At 36.7% G+C, this 14348-nt stretch overlaps 1 protein-coding gene across 5 annotated transcripts in view; it reads left to right on the forward strand.

Annotated features, from left to right (window-relative positions):
* The window catches only part of LOC112652897 (ABC-type organic anion transporter ABCA8-like), a 76341-nt gene that overhangs the window by 18535 nt on the left and 43458 nt on the right, over nt 1-14348 (forward strand). For all 5 annotated transcript variants that reach the window (XM_025436529.3, XM_025436530.3, XM_025436528.3 and 2 more), the window contains 8 exons: nt 1469-1633; nt 4388-4491; nt 5610-5836; nt 7631-7772; nt 8111-8296; nt 10151-10298; nt 11770-11938; nt 14078-14136. In XM_025436529.3, coding sequence (XP_025292314.1) covers nt 1469-1633; nt 4388-4491; nt 5610-5836; nt 7631-7772; nt 8111-8296; nt 10151-10298; nt 11770-11938; nt 14078-14136 — 1200 coding nt within the window. The remainder of the gene's footprint in view (nt 1-1468; nt 1634-4387; nt 4492-5609; nt 5837-7630; nt 7773-8110; nt 8297-10150; nt 10299-11769; nt 11939-14077; nt 14137-14348) is intronic.

The raw sequence follows: 14348 nt of genomic DNA on the forward strand, positions 1-14348 counted from the left end.
CTGACCCCCTAACAGTACCCAGTATCCAGAAGTCTCCCTCTCTGTGATCTGTGTTCAGGCTCTTACTATGGAACTTGTATGGCCACAGTTCCCAAATTATGTTGGACTTTTCTGTCCTGTCCATGCTTCACTGCACACTGCTGGGACAGGTGGATGGCTTCCCTCCAGACTTGCTTCTCCATCATGCCTCACCAACCACCACTCCCTTACTTTCCACCTGAATTGGAATATTTGCACTGTGCATCTTGCCTACAAACACTGATTCCACTTCAGATTCATGATCCCAAACTGATCTGCGCTGTCCACCTAAGGTCTGGTCTGTCTCCCTCTCTATCCCAGGGTGTGTCTCCACTCATCCTCTGATTTACAGATGTCCTCTTGGGAGGTCACAATGCCATAAATTTATGCCTCTCAACAACACTCTGGTTCAAGGTCCCATGCAACTGGGTTAATAAATATTCGTTAAATGACTACAATGTGCAGGGTCTTCACATCAAGTTTATTTTTACAATGAATGGGTTGTTATCTTTGTTTCATAAATAATGTAACTGCAATTATGATATTCATTAAAGGCTATCATATGCTAGATCTTATAGAGACTTTAATTCTGTAGTGATAGAATATTATTCTGTAATAATATTACTATTCTGTATTATACTTTTCTGTACTCTGTAGTAATATTCTGTACTACGAATAGGTATTATTGTTTGTTTTACAAATAATGGAAATAGAGTAATAAAGCCTATGTGACTTGCTCAAGATCACATGGATTTAAGGAATAGATTCCAGGAAAAAAATATAGTTCCATCAAAATACATGTTACCTTCTTCCTCTGCTTGCATCTACAACACTCTCACCCTAATCCAGGACTTTTTTTTTTTTTTTTTTGCATTCCTTCTCATTTTTTCAATCTTAATGAGACATCTTTATAGCATTTAACACAATGTCCACAGAAAAGAGGGACTTTTTAGTGATGTCAATATAGCCAGTCAACGTATTTTTAGGATTTTCATTTTTTAAAGTATATTTACCATACTGTTAGGATTGTTAACAGGAAATGAATTTTTATAATTATTTCCATCTGTGATATTTAAATTACAGTTAGGCCACAAATGACCTACCACTCGTGGCCACTTTTTTTTTTACTATCATTGTAGATTTATTGCAATGCTGATTTGCCTGTGAATAGTTTAATTGGTATGAAATGATATTATATGTGATTGAAATTGGTTCAAGAACTGCAAATGAAAATAAAATCACTGATTTTCATGTAGTCCTTCTGAATGAATCTAGATGACCTTCAGCAATGTCTCTTCCCAAACTTTACTTTGCCTGACCTATTCAAAGTTGGTATTTGATTTTGTTGTATTTCCATAAAAGAACTCTAGTAAAAGTAATTTAAAGTGACATCTTGAAGTTGGTCTCCTCATAATTTACTAACAAATATATTCTCTTCTCATAATGGCAGATAAAAAAGTTTTGGGACTGTCCAATGAAGAAAGTATTAAAGAAGTAATGACACATTATCCTGAGGAAATAATACAAGTCATCTTTACTAATACATTCTCATATCATTTGAAGTTCACGCTAGGCCACAGAATCCCAACAAGGAGGGAACACAGAGACCATGAAGGTAACTTTCCAGCTATGTAATTCCAGTGCTCGCTATTATAATTATGTCATAAGTTGTACATGGGAGTGGATGTTAATACAGCAAATTTAAAAATACCTGTGATGTGATGTCAGGATAATCAACACATTCAAAAAATGTACGTTGGTTTTTGGGTTTATGAACTTAGCATATTAGATGGTTGTTATATATGGTTCTATATGTATATATGTAAATACTTACACATATATATTTACACACATATATACATATACAAATTCCCATATATGTATATATTAAATGTAATATGTGGTTATACTATATTATTGCTAAAGGAAAGTATATTTGTTTGTGGATAAAGTAGAAGTTTCTCTTTAAATGTCTGAGTAAGCTTATTCTCGAGGGCCCAAAATGAAGAGGGCACCAAATCCAGAGTGATTGCTTATTATTAAAGCTGTGTGATTTTGCCAGTCTCAGTAACCAAGAGGTTTGGGTTTTAGCTACATGAGGACAGGTGAGAAAATCTTGGGTTTATATGAGATGAAAATTTCTGTATTAATTTGGAACCTGAAGAGACTGATACTCAGTGAATGAGTAGACAAAGAAAAAAGCCAAGATGGTTTTTAAAAAGAATGAAATTATAAGTAATTAAGACAATATGCTATTGTCATAGTGAAAGACAGATAGACCAATGAAACAGAAGAAGGAAACCTGGAAAGCTCTCACATAAACATGAAAACTAACATAAGACATTGTGATTGGTGCTGAGAAAATTGTCTCTCCATCAAGAACAAAATGAAATTATCTCATACTAAACAACCAATTCCAGGTACAGAACTCAAAAAAAAAAATCCTGTAAACTTTCTAGAAGTCAATATAGGAGAATATCTTTATAACTGTGGAATAGTATAGTATTATTAAACAAACAAAAAATATATAAACTATAGGGGCACCTGGATGGCTCAGTGGTTGAGCATCTGCCTTTTTTTGAGCATCAGCCTATTTTCCTTTCCTTCTGAGGGCATAGAATAATTCTTTTGTAACTATAGCTAGATACCGATATTCAAGGCATTGGAAAGCAAATGTGAGTTCTCTACGAGCTTTCCTCACCTGCTTCTGCAAACTAGATGGAAACTCTGTTTCCTCGGGAACCCTTAGATGTGAAACAGAAAACCTTGCTCCCCTCCTTCCAAAGACTTGTGCTAAATCTGTAGTCTGAATGAGAAGTAAGCTTTTGCTATGATAAGACAGTAAGATTTTGAAGGTTGGTTGTTACGAGGCATATCATAGACTATCCTGACTGATACACACATATTCATGAGAAGACATATATAAGGACTTTCATAGAAGTAGCTATTTTTTTTGTAGTAGTAAAAAAGTAAAAAGAAACTAACCAAATTATCATTGGATAAATATATTGAGTTGCATTCCTGCAATGTGGTCCTATACAATCATAAGAAGTAGAAAAAATAAGGCCATTTATTTGAATTGCAAAATCATAATATGGAGCAATGAAGCAAAATGCAGAATGATGACTGTAATGAAATATAAGATATAAAGGTAAGCCTTTTTTAAGTTACATGTGTAGTATGGGGATACATTATAAAAACTTGAAAGCATATATAAACACAAAGTTCAGGAAGGTATTTAGCCAGTAAGGAGCTTGGTGGTAGGAAGAGCAATAAGGGGACACTTGGGTGGCTCAGCAGTTGGGTGGCTGCCTTCAGCTCAGGTCATGATCCTGGGATCCAGGATTGAGTCCTGTATTGGGCTACTGCAAAGAGCCTGCTTCTCCCTCTGCCTATGTGTCTGCCTCTCTCTGTGTGTCTCTCATGAATAAATAAACAAAATATTTAAAAAGAAAAAAAAGGAAGAGCAATAAGATCATAGACAACAGGACGCCTTGGTGGCTCAGTGTTTGAGCATCTCCCTTCAGCTCAGGGCGTGATCCCAGGGTCCTGGGATTGAGTCCCACATTGGGCTCCCTGCGGGGAGCCTACTCCCCCTTCTGCCTGTGTCTCTGGCTCTCTCTCTGTGTCTCTCATGAATAAATAAATAAAATCTTTTTTAAAAAAGGATCGTAAACAATATACAGGGGATTCTAATTATATATGTAATGATTTATTCATTTTTAAAATTTAGGTACATATGTATTCATTATATTGTCATTTATAAGCCTGAACTATTTCCAAATGATTTTTAAATATTAAAAATGTTAATGAAACATGCATTTAATTCCAATACTCAGTTTTAACTTTTCATGTTAAATATTAGTAGCCCTTTAATGCAGTTTAATACTCAGTGGACTGGTGGGCTTTTTTTTTTTTTTTTTTTTTTTTTTTTTTTTAGAGCAAAAGTTATCTCACCTCTTCTGAACAGCCGGTTGCTCATTATTACCTGTATTGTGTGTAATGTCAGACAAAGCTTTAGTTCTCAATCCATAGGCTTCTCAATCCATACAAGAGCTGCTAACCTTTGAAACACATAAAAAGATTGTTTCGACAATACAAAACCATAGAAGAGGAGAGCTCAACAAAATTCTTGATTGGTGAAGAAGCAGGGAAGATAGTGTATTCTAATTTAATACAGAATGTCCCCTACAAGTGCTCTGTTGGCCCTGTTTTAAGAATCATTACCCAGTTTATATTTTCATAGGCCTTGAGTCAAAGTAAACATTTAGAATGTGCAGCCATCGTAAAGTCCACTATTTCCTATAATCAGGACTGAAATAATCCATAATGATAAGTTATGGCTTTCTTTTTTTTTTCTTTCTTAAAGCTCATTGTTATAATCTGAGTGAAGGTGTTAAGTGCCAAGTTTCAAAATACTGGAAGCAAGGTTTTGTGGCTCTTCAAGCTGCTATCAATGCTGCTATTATAGAAGTGAGTACAAATATTCCATGTTAACTAATGTTCCATGAAGATGAACAGTATTAGAAGCTTCAAATTTTCATAAAAGAAAATATAAATGGATAGTCTTGTTCTTTCACTTCATCACTGGTTCTTTAGAACAAAGTGTATTTATGTTTTTATATGCCATAGGGGTTACAGACATAAATAGAAAAGAAATTTTCTCTCCTAATAATTCAACCTTGTCAGGAGGCCAGGCATATCATAAGAATAGTATTAGAGCTAAAGACGTTGTGGTATATATACATATATATAATGGATATTACTCAGCCATCAAAAAGAATGAAATCTTGTCATTTTCAATGACATGGATGAAGCTAGAGTATATTATACTAAGCAAAATAAACCAGAGGAAACCAATACCATATGGTTTCACTCAGACATGGGATTTAAGAAACACTAAACAGATGAATTTAGGGGAAGAAAAAGAAGAGAGAAGGAGGCAACTTTAAGAGGCTCTTAACTATAAAGAACAAATAAGGTTGCTGGAGGGGAGATGGGCAGGGGATGGGCCAGATGGGTGATGGGCATTAAGGAGGGCACTTGTGATGAGCACTGAGTGTTATATGTAAGTAATGAATCACTAAATTCTGCTCCCGAAGCCAATATTACACGATACATTAACTAACTGGAATTTAAATAAAAGCTATGAAAAGTAAAACGTTTTTAAAAAGCATTATTAGAATGGGAGACGTAGGGTATCACGAAGGTATAAAGTGTCTGTAAGTAAATAAGCAAACTTCTGAGACTCGGGTGCCAAGGAAGAATTCATAATTGAAGTAACATTTAAAACTGAAGCTTGAGTTAAGAGTTGCCAAGTATATAAGGTCATAAAGGTATTTCAGGCACATTATAAGGCAGTGTTAGGCAGGAAGGCGATAAATGACATAGTAAATTTTGAGAACTGTGAGAAGCTCAGAATGCCTGGTGTCAGAGCCCCAAGTAGGCCAGTGGCAGAAGGCGGACATGAAAATTCAGGCTAGCATCAGATCCAGATTGACCAGTAATGTGTTCAGAGGAAAGGAGATGAGAGAAAACAGAATATGCCATCTATGAATAGATCAGTTTTGTTTATTAATATATTTCTTCAGACCACAACAAATCACTCAGTGATGGAGGAATTGATGTCAGTTACTGGGAAGAATATGAAGATACATCCCTTCATTAGGCAAGGAGGCATTGTAGCTGATTTCTTCATTTTCTTCTGCATCATTTCCTTTTCCTCATTCACTTATTATGCATCTATTAACGTTACAAGAGAGAGGAAGAAGATGAAAGTTCTGATGAAGATGATGGGTCTTCGAGATTCAGCATTCTGGTGAGTCAAGTATAGCACAAATAAATAAGTGTAGGGATTCAGGAAAATGGGCCTCTTTAAAGCATCAGTGTTCAAACCTAATGATTTTTCTAACTCTTCCCTATGGATGGAATAAATTGTCCTTGTTTGTAACACTTGCCAAGTTAAGGCTGTGGGTCACTAGGCTTCTCCAACTGAAGGAAGAACAGCAGGCTTGGGCTGTGTGGGGTTGTGAGGTAGGGATAATGAAGGATGACCGTTGAGTCTACTGGTAAGAGTGCGGTAGAAATGGTAGATTTGGGTGCCTAAGCCAGATGGAAGTGGAATTCAAGCCAGGATGGGACTGAAAGGAGGGGAAAAAGAGGTCAAAGATCAGAAACTCTTTTGAGACTAAAGATCTGGTATGAGGGATACATTTGAAAGAACAAGCTGGCAGAACAGGATTGAGAATAGAGGCTGCATAGTTTGAATTTAAAATGTTGGAAGCTGGCTAATTCCAAGGATGGGTAAAGCCCAGTGCAAGAGCGAACTTGAGAACCACTGAAAAAGCATGGAGGTGATGTGAGGAGAAAGTAAAGCAACACAGAAGCTAGGAAGCTGGGTGAAATATGCAAATGGCAACTAATTTGGAATCTGAAAGAAAATCCTTTAAGTCAATATTGAATTAATATTGGAGGGAAGTATAGCGGAGCAGTAAAATCTAATGACTCTAGAGCCAAAATGCCTGAAGTTAAAACCAAATTACTTAGCATCCTTGTTCAGTAAGTTCTTTGTCTATAAAATGAAGAAAATAATGATGCTCCTGCATAGAGCCATTGTGAAAATAAAATGATTTTGTATTTGCCAAGTTGGTAAAACACTCTTTGGCACAGAGTAATTGTTGTATTCATAAGCTATTTTTTTTAAGATTTTATTTATTTATTCATGAGAGACAAATAGGCAGAGACATAGGCAGAGGGAGAAGCAGGCTCCCTGCGAGGAGCCCGATGCAGGATTGGATTCCATGATCCCAGGGTCATACACTGGGCTGAAGGCAGATGCTCAACTGCTGAGCCACTCAGGTGTCCCTGCTTAAGCTATTATTCTGTTAGTTTTGCTGCTATTTTTGTTTTTCATTATTTCATTTTGCCCTTCAAAGAATGTTAATCAATGTGATAAAAAAAATTGAAGAAAGGAAAGTGATGTATCCTATCTTAATAGTAAATGGATGGAGTTAGAGGCAAGTATGTAGACTATTTGGTGTATGCATCCAGAGAAAGATGAAAGCTCTTGAAAAAAGAGAAAGCAACAGAGCTACACATAAGGGAGAATTTTTTTAATCTCTAGGAAATTCATGAAACTTCTCATCCCTATAAAGGCCCCAGAGAGGAGAAAAGGATCTGAGATTCATTGAGGGGGTTACCATGTACTAGGCCAGTGTCCCACATAGACATGACTTCATTGAACTAATACTGTGGTATTATTCCTAGTGTCCAGAGCAATAAAAAATTATGAGTGATTGCTCAAGGTCACAGAGTATGAATGCAGCAGGAAAACTGTTTGGATCAAAATCAGTTAGACTGGAAGACTATTTTCTCCTTTTCCCCACAATGACCTGTGTGTATGTGTATTTCTGGAGTTAATCTCAGGACAAAGAATATCCCTAGTTCCTAAAGAATTCTTCCCAGAACATTTACCTTGTATTTACATGTCCTGAAATTCAATAAATATCTACTGAAAGAACGAATGAATCAAATGAATAGTGTTAGAATCCATTCTAGATCCTCTTTTCGATGAAACACAAAATTTTAAAATAACGTCTTGTTCCCACTGTAGGCTCTCCTGGGGTTTGCTCTATGCTGTTTTCATCTTCATTATGGCACTTTTCTTGGCACTTATTATTAAATCTGTCCAGTTTGTCATTCTGACTGGCTTCATGGCGATCTTCACCCTCTTTTTCCTCTATGGATTGTCTTTGGTGAGTTTGTGAATTACATTGCTTTCCATTCAACTCTTACCCTAAGGATAAAATGTTGCTTTCTGAATAAGTAATTATTCTCCATATCCCTTTTCTTCACTGTCTGCTATTTGCCTGAGAACATCTATGTATTTGATTTGTAGTGTTTGGGTTTTTTTTTTTTTAAGATTTGTAGTGTTTTGTAATGCCAGCTTATAGTGCAATTTGTAGAGCACAGTTTGGTATTATAGACAAAAAAAAAAATGTAACTCTAATTTTGTATGTTCAATCCTTTAGTGTGTTATGCTAAGAATAATCCTTAGAGAAATATGAACCAACTGGATCTTCTCTCATTTTAGATAGCTTTGGCTTTTCTAATGAGCGTCTTGGTAAAGAAATCTTTCCTCACTGGCCTGATCGTGTTCCTTCTTACCATCTTTTGGGGGAGTTTGGGATTTACAGCGTTGTACAGGCACCTTCCTACATCCTTGGAGTGGATTTTAAGTTTTCTTAGCCCCTTTGCCTTCAGCCTCGGAATGGCCCAGGTGAGAAACAACCCAACTGTTCATTGATGGCATTTCAGAAACATCTTTTGTGTCTGGAATTCAGTTGTCTATAGTTATTTCTATGATTAGCATTATCAGATTTAAAGCCCCACTGCAGACTACTGTGACATTGCCAAGATGAACTTTTTAAAAAAGATTTATTTATTTATTTATTTATTTGAAAGAGAGAACGAGCAGGGAAGAGGGGCAGAAGGAGGAGAGAGAGAATCCAAAGAGAATCCCTCTGCATTTAGCACAGAGTTCAATGCAGGGCTCCATCCCAGGACCCTGAGATCATGACCTCAGTGGAAACCAAGAGTCAGTCGCTTAACTGACTGAGCCACCCAGATGCCCTGTAGAGATGAACTTTTAAATGCTTTGGGCATACCGAGCTAAGCAAAATAAGCCACGTGGTGAGTGAACAAATGGAAAGTCAGCATATCATTCTTTAGAGACAATCTAAAGCATTTTCTTTGGCTATTAATTAAATATGGATTTGATATTACAAATCCAATTCTAATTATTCCAGCTTGTATTTTGACTTTGTAATTGAATGACATACATGAATGTAAAAACCACTATGTAAAAGAAAATCAAATGTTAGAAACACATTAATTGACCAGCAAATTACATTTCTGCTCATCAAATGTCATTTCTTTTTATCTGATTCTCACATTGAACTTACTTTGCTATCCCTCCAATTAAATGGCAATGTCGAAAAAAAAAATAAAAAAAAAATAAATGGCAATGTCGATCATTGCATATGTATCTGGCATTTAGTTCTTAATGAAAGGATTATTAGTTATAAAAGATGCATTAACTTGAACATCATAGACAAGTCCACTTTTCCCGTAGGCTCCCCTTAAACACACCAGTCTTGATGCGTTTTGTTTTTCCAAGGGCATGAATTCTCTCATGTAGCCATCTTTGTCCTGTGTTCCATTTGGTAAAAAATTTTTTTTCAATTTTTTTTCATTTGGTAAAAATATATCTAAGGTTGAACTCAAATGTCATCTTTTCCCATACTTCACTGCATCTTACTGTTGGGAGTTAATTAGACACTTAATATAGTCAGGGCCAGAGTCCCTAACAAGAAAGCAGGGAGCTGGGACATCTAAGACAAAACCACACAAGCATCCTGTTTTACATCTCAGACCAGACCATAATAGCATCATATCTAGCAGTCTCCATTGAAGTGACTTTTGGAAAAATCCAGAAACATAACAGTTAATCATAAAACATCAGTTGCTATCACAATCTGAGGTAGTTAGTCCCAAATGTTAGCGGAAGAGACCATCAACACATGAACAATAACCCAATAGGTAGGCAGGTGCATGATCAAAGTCCTGATAGGCACACCTTAGCAGCCAGTCCACAGAGGGACCACACTCAGGGTACTCAAAATAGTTCTGCAAAAGAGCTTATAAAAACCTCTAGATTTGAACGCCAAAATGGCAACCCTCTTGGGTCCCCTCCCTCTCTGGGAGCTTTATACTATCCCTCAATAAACTTAGCATTGCTGCCCAGTACTCTTCATCCAGTCCACCTCTTCATTCTTTGAAGGAGTGTGACCAAGAGCCATGGGCATTAAGGGAACAAAAATCCTGTGACACTCCTAATGCTCCAGTTTCACTTGGAACATATTTTAATCCTAGTAGTCACTACATTTCATTATAGCTGATCACATACCTGTGCCTTCCCAAAGATTTGAGAGTTGTGAAGAAGGCAGGTTCATTCAACTTTGTGTTCCCAGTATGAAGCAAAAAGTAGCTCTTCTAGGTTTATGCTAAACCTAATTGTTGAAAATTTATCACAAACCTAACTTCCTTTCATTAATTACTTCTTAATTTTCAGCTTTTGCACTTGGACTATGATTTGAATTCTAATGCATTTCCTTATCCATCGGATGACTCAAAACTGATAATAGCAACAAATTTCATGTTGGCTTTTGATCTTTTCTTCTATGTGGCATTGACGATTTATTTTGAGAAAATTTTGCCAAGTGAGTAGTGATACGATTAAAATAGAATATTATTTCCTAAAAATGAATCTCCTAACATGTGTTATTTATATTTTAAAAACTAGTTTGTGCATCAGTGGGAAGGAAATAAACAAGGGCTTTGCCCATGGCCACATTAGTTCTTTATCTCTTGCTACTTGACTGGCCAGAATAATAGTTGCCAGGATCTGCAATTTTGACTAGAACATTTAGTATACACTTGCAAATTTTTGAAGCCTGAATGTAAGCCTGAATTCAAACAGCGTGATTTTGTTCACAATCCTGTTAAAATCAAGAAATATGAATGAGAGAAAGAAAAATTAACCAGCTAAAATGACAGAATCATGGAATAGTAAATCTGGTGGTAGAATGGACCTGGGAGAGCAGTAGAGCTTTCATTCGCTAGATTTCCTCCTCAAAAGAAAGAGTTAAGTACTAACTAATTTACCAAATGGCAGGTGTAGAGAAAGTGTTCAGTCAATATTGCATGAATGAATGATTGAACACGTGAGAAGTACACGTGAACTTGAAAACATATCATTATTACGCTGGAGGTCAGTTGCAGAATATTAGTAAAATATATTTTTTTCATTTTATAATGTCTCTTAACATGTAGGGAAACAAATGATAATTAAATGCAAATATACTGGATTAATTTCCAGAAAGAGTCATAAGGAGTAAATTTGCTTCAGAGGAAAGTTATTATTTGGCAATGAGATAAAGCATAAAAACAAAGTAGCTTTTTTAAAAATTCCACTCTGCTAAATTTCAATAAGTTATTTTACCCCTTTCTCTCCCTTTCTTACAGTGTGTCCCTCATTTTCCTTAAATCTTGTTCAGTTTTCTCTTGGAATCTCTGTAATCAAAAGTGACATTGGACACAAACTCCCAATTTGTCCATTTCTTCTTCCTTTGCCAGTGTCTGACACCTGGACTCCTGGATACCATTCAACATGCCTAGCATATCTTGTATGTGTTTTCCAATAGCTGGTTTTCTTGGGGTCTTAACATTTATTTAAGTCATTCCTGGATTTTTAAGAATTCCAGTTTCATTTCCTCCTGTAGGAACTATTTTATTTATTTATTTATTTATTTATTTATTTATTTATTTATTTAAGAGAGAGAGAGAGCACGCAGGAGCAGGAGGCAAGGCAGAGGGAGAGGGAGAAGCAGACTCCTTGGTGAGCAGAGAGCCCAACACAGGGCTCCATCCCAGACCTTGGGATCATGACCTGAGCCAAAGGCAGACACTTAACTGACTGAGCCACCCAACAATGATTATAATAGAGACATCTTAGAGACTTTTTTTTTTCCTGATGCGACTACACATATCAAGGAAAATACGTGCCTTTGTTGTGTCAGTGTTTTGTTCAGATGCCTGGGCAGAGAGGTTACATTACTCTGCTTTATTAGAGTGACTCTTTCCCTTAAACTGATGATTGATCCAAAATTTCATTGTCTCTTGGTCACGTAGATGAACATGGACATGAATATCCCCCCTTGTTTTTCCTGAAACCCTCCTTTTGGTCTCGGCAACATAAAGCTGATCATGTGGCCCTCGAAGATGAAATTGATTCCAATCCTTCATCTAATGACTCTTTTGAACCAATGCCTCCAGAATTCCATGGAAAAGAAGCCATCAGGTAACAAGGATGCAGATGGAGAGCAGGCCAAAGATGGAGAAGCCATCATAATTCTCTTTTGCTCCCTACGGATAGCTCCCACCTAACACCCTCCATGCTACCTTTGTCATTTCCCACTTCCAGTTTATTTTTTTTTTAAATTTTATTTATTTATTTATTTGAGAGAGACAGTGAGAGAGAAGGGGAGAACGAGTGGGAGGAGGGGCAGAGGGAGAAGCAGACTCCCCACGTAGCAGGGGCTCGATCCTAGGACCACGAGGTAATGACCTGAGCCAAAGGCAGATGCTTAACCAACTAAGCCACCTAGATGCCCTGCCACCTCAAGTTTAGAGAAAAATTCCTTTAACTAATTTTATCTTATATTCTGTGGTTGACCTTTAGATTGAATACAAAATTTGATTTCACCAACTAAGATAATCCAATGAAAACGCCTGGATTCTCAATCTTTTCTTTGCTGTTTCTCTTCTTTGGCCTTAGCCTCTCTCGTTGCTTTACCTGGTCTCATTTATTCACATCTTGTCCCACCTCCTTTATCATACTCCCTATTTTTTTCTCACAATTTTTAAAACTTCTCTTTCCTCTCCTATGGATTGCCTTTTCGAAGAGAATGAAAGAGTAGGGGGAGGAAGGGAGGAAGGATCTGAACACAGACACAAAGGGAATTGAGGAAGGGGAGCCATAGGGTGTCCTGCACATATGCATTTCCAGATGTGTTTTTTGTTTGGTGCTGGCAACTTTTCTTTCCAGATAAGAAAATAGGAATAAAGTCCTCAAGACCCCTGACTGTTGACATTTTACTTGTCCACGTGATCCCCACCTGTCAGTCCTCTGTGAATGGTCTCAGATTACTCCAGCCTACAGAGCTTTTAGGGCCCTGTCAGTTTTTAGTTTAGCCTGTTCCATATTTATCTTCTATTCTTACATTTGTCCTGTGACTTAAGCTAGGTTTAACTTCCAGCAGAGCAGCTGGGAGGAAGCAAAGCAATGGCTTCATTTAATGTGTTTCTATGTTTCTTTTTGTATTTCTTCTATCTCTTTAGCATCTCACCCACTCTAAGTGCTATGGTAAATGGGATTAAAATAGAGTGAAGAATCTAATCAAACAATTCAATATGAGTGGAGCCCGAATCCTAGATGACAAAATAAAAAGCATAAATTTGATTTTGTTTATGAATTACATATTTACCTAATAGAATAAAACCAATAAAGTGCTTAGGGCTCCAGATCTGTAATAGCACCCAGCGTATGTGAATTCTATTCTTCTCTAGTATCATAATCTGATACCATTTTATGTTTGTTATACATGCAAGATGAAATATTTTACTCGTCCTTCAGCACAACCCTAAAACACTCAAAAGTTTCAGGTTGAGGGGTGACTGGGTGGTTCAGTCAGTTAAGTTTCTGCCTTCAGCTCAGGTCATGAATCCGGGGTCCCTGTTCTGCAGGGAGGCTGCTTCTCCCTAACCCTCTCCCTCTACCTGCTGCTCCCATGGCTTGTGCTCTCTCTGTCAAATGAATAAATAAAATCTTAAAAAAAAATGTTTCAGGTTGCAAAAGGTGAAACTTACCTGGAATAAGTACTTTGGTTAAGGTAACAGCTACTAAATGGTATAGTGTGAGGTCAATTAGATAAGATTATAAAACCCATACTGTCACTGTTGCAGTCTTTGCATCTCTTCCATACTGCACCCCTGTACCTCTTTACCAACTTCTGGAGACCTTGACTCAAGGTAAACCAAAGATACTTCCAATCTGTGCCAGTAGTTCATAATGAACCTTTCAGTATTGGATGTCCATGTTACCTGTTGATCTAGCTTCCTTGGTTTTGCAGGTTAGACATGATCCTGGTTCTCAATACTAATGCCAGGCCATTGCCTAATCTTTGGAATCAGAAGATCTGGTGATGGGATCTAAGCATAGGTAAATTTATAAAACTCATCAGGTGATGCTAATGTAACAGCTAGGAATGAGAAGCAGTATTCTAGGTGATTCTCTCCCACAAGCATGACTTCATAAGAGTGAAATCCCAGAGCTTTCTGTACCCTGATGATAAGATTTATCCAATCCTGGCAACCAAAATTAGAAGTACAAACCAAAGAAAATTGTCATATCCTGAAATATCTTTTCTTTTTTTTTCAGAATTAGAAATGTTACAAAAGAATATAAAGGAAAGCCTGATAAAATAGAAGCTTTGAAAGGTAGGGGGAAAAAAGAACATTTAGTTATTCTATTGATAGTGATTTGTGATTTTAATTCCATTTTTTGTGTGTGTGCTTTGTGAGTAATTAGTGGTGGCATTTCAAATTTGAAATGAGTTATTCGAGCCCCATGATAAAATTTCCCTTCTAACACATGCTTTGACTACATAAAAGTTAGAAAAAATTGATTATGTTTTAGAATCAAAGGTACT

This window comes from Canis lupus, chromosome 9 (assembly GCF_003254725.2).
Source record: "Canis lupus dingo isolate Sandy chromosome 9, ASM325472v2, whole genome shotgun sequence".
Lineage (NCBI taxonomy): Eukaryota > Metazoa > Chordata > Mammalia > Carnivora > Canidae > Canis > Canis lupus.